At 45.1% G+C, this 900-nt stretch overlaps 1 protein-coding gene across 1 annotated transcript in view; it reads right to left on the bottom strand.

The window, feature by feature from the left end:
• Positions 1 to 152, bottom strand: part of LOC104542302 (BRISC complex subunit Abro1) — a gene marked incomplete at both ends in the record, with an annotated part of 11,944 nt that extends 11,792 nt beyond the window's left edge. The window contains one exon of the mRNA XM_010186563.1: positions 62 to 152. Within this exon, the coding sequence (XP_010184865.1) occupies positions 62 to 152 (91 nt within the window). The remainder of the gene's footprint in view (positions 1 to 61) is intronic.
• Between the last annotated feature and the right edge of the window lie 748 nt (positions 153 to 900).

Below are 900 nucleotides of genomic sequence, written 5' to 3'. Positions count from 1 at the left end.
AGGGAAAACTGAAAACCTGAAGAGTGCTGCTTGCAGGATTTGTCAAAGTTCTATTACTTACCAATCACTTGTAAAAATTCAGTGTTGCTGATCTGTGAATCACTTATGCTAAAGGTCTCTTCTTGTCTCACCTCTCCTAGCAGAAATCCTTCCTAAAAATTTCAAGAGAGAGAAAAAAAAAAAAGACTAAAAATAGAAAAAAAACGCCACTATACAGTCATTTACTATAACTTGCTTAGCATTCAATGGAAGAACTAAAACAAAGATTGAGGTTGAAAGGCACATCTGAGGTGCAATAGGTATAACCTGTCCTTAAGTTTATCAAGACTGATTTATTAGCATCCTTTCCCAACACTACAGGAACACGTTGTCCAAAACCAACATTTTACTGAAAACTTCCATAGGCAAGACCCAACTTATGTAAAGCAAAGACAGATGACGTAAAGCAGCAGTCTCAGGCACAGGGCAGACGAGGAGGAGGCGTGAGCACAGCACAGCACATCACACCACTGCTGCTCTGCTCCTTCAAAGCTAAGGGAGAGCTGACATCTGCAGAACTGCACTCAAATTTATGTATGGAGACTGGGCTGGATGGTGAGCACCACCAGGGATCACAACACTCAGGAGGTAACTTGAAGTCATCTTCTATTCTCCATCTCCACCCAAAATGAGGAAGGAGAAGAAGCAGGAATCAGGTGATTTGGGCGCTGAAAACAGCGGTGCATCACTTCCTGCTTGCAGAGATAAGGGGAAACCTCAGCCTAGACGCCTGTCAACAGCGCAGAGGGATTTAAAAACCCCTCGGGTTCTCACCGTAACCGGTGTCTGCTACCGGTGCTGGAAAGTCAGCGCCACTGCAGCGCACACACAACCCTGACACGGCGTTTGCTGCCTACAGCC

The sequence above is a fragment of the Mesitornis unicolor genome, unplaced genomic scaffold (assembly GCF_000695765.1).
Source record: "Mesitornis unicolor isolate BGI_N332 unplaced genomic scaffold, ASM69576v1 scaffold24520, whole genome shotgun sequence".
Lineage (NCBI taxonomy): Eukaryota > Metazoa > Chordata > Aves > Mesitornithiformes > Mesitornithidae > Mesitornis > Mesitornis unicolor.
This window is presented reverse-complemented; position numbering and strand designations above follow the sequence as displayed.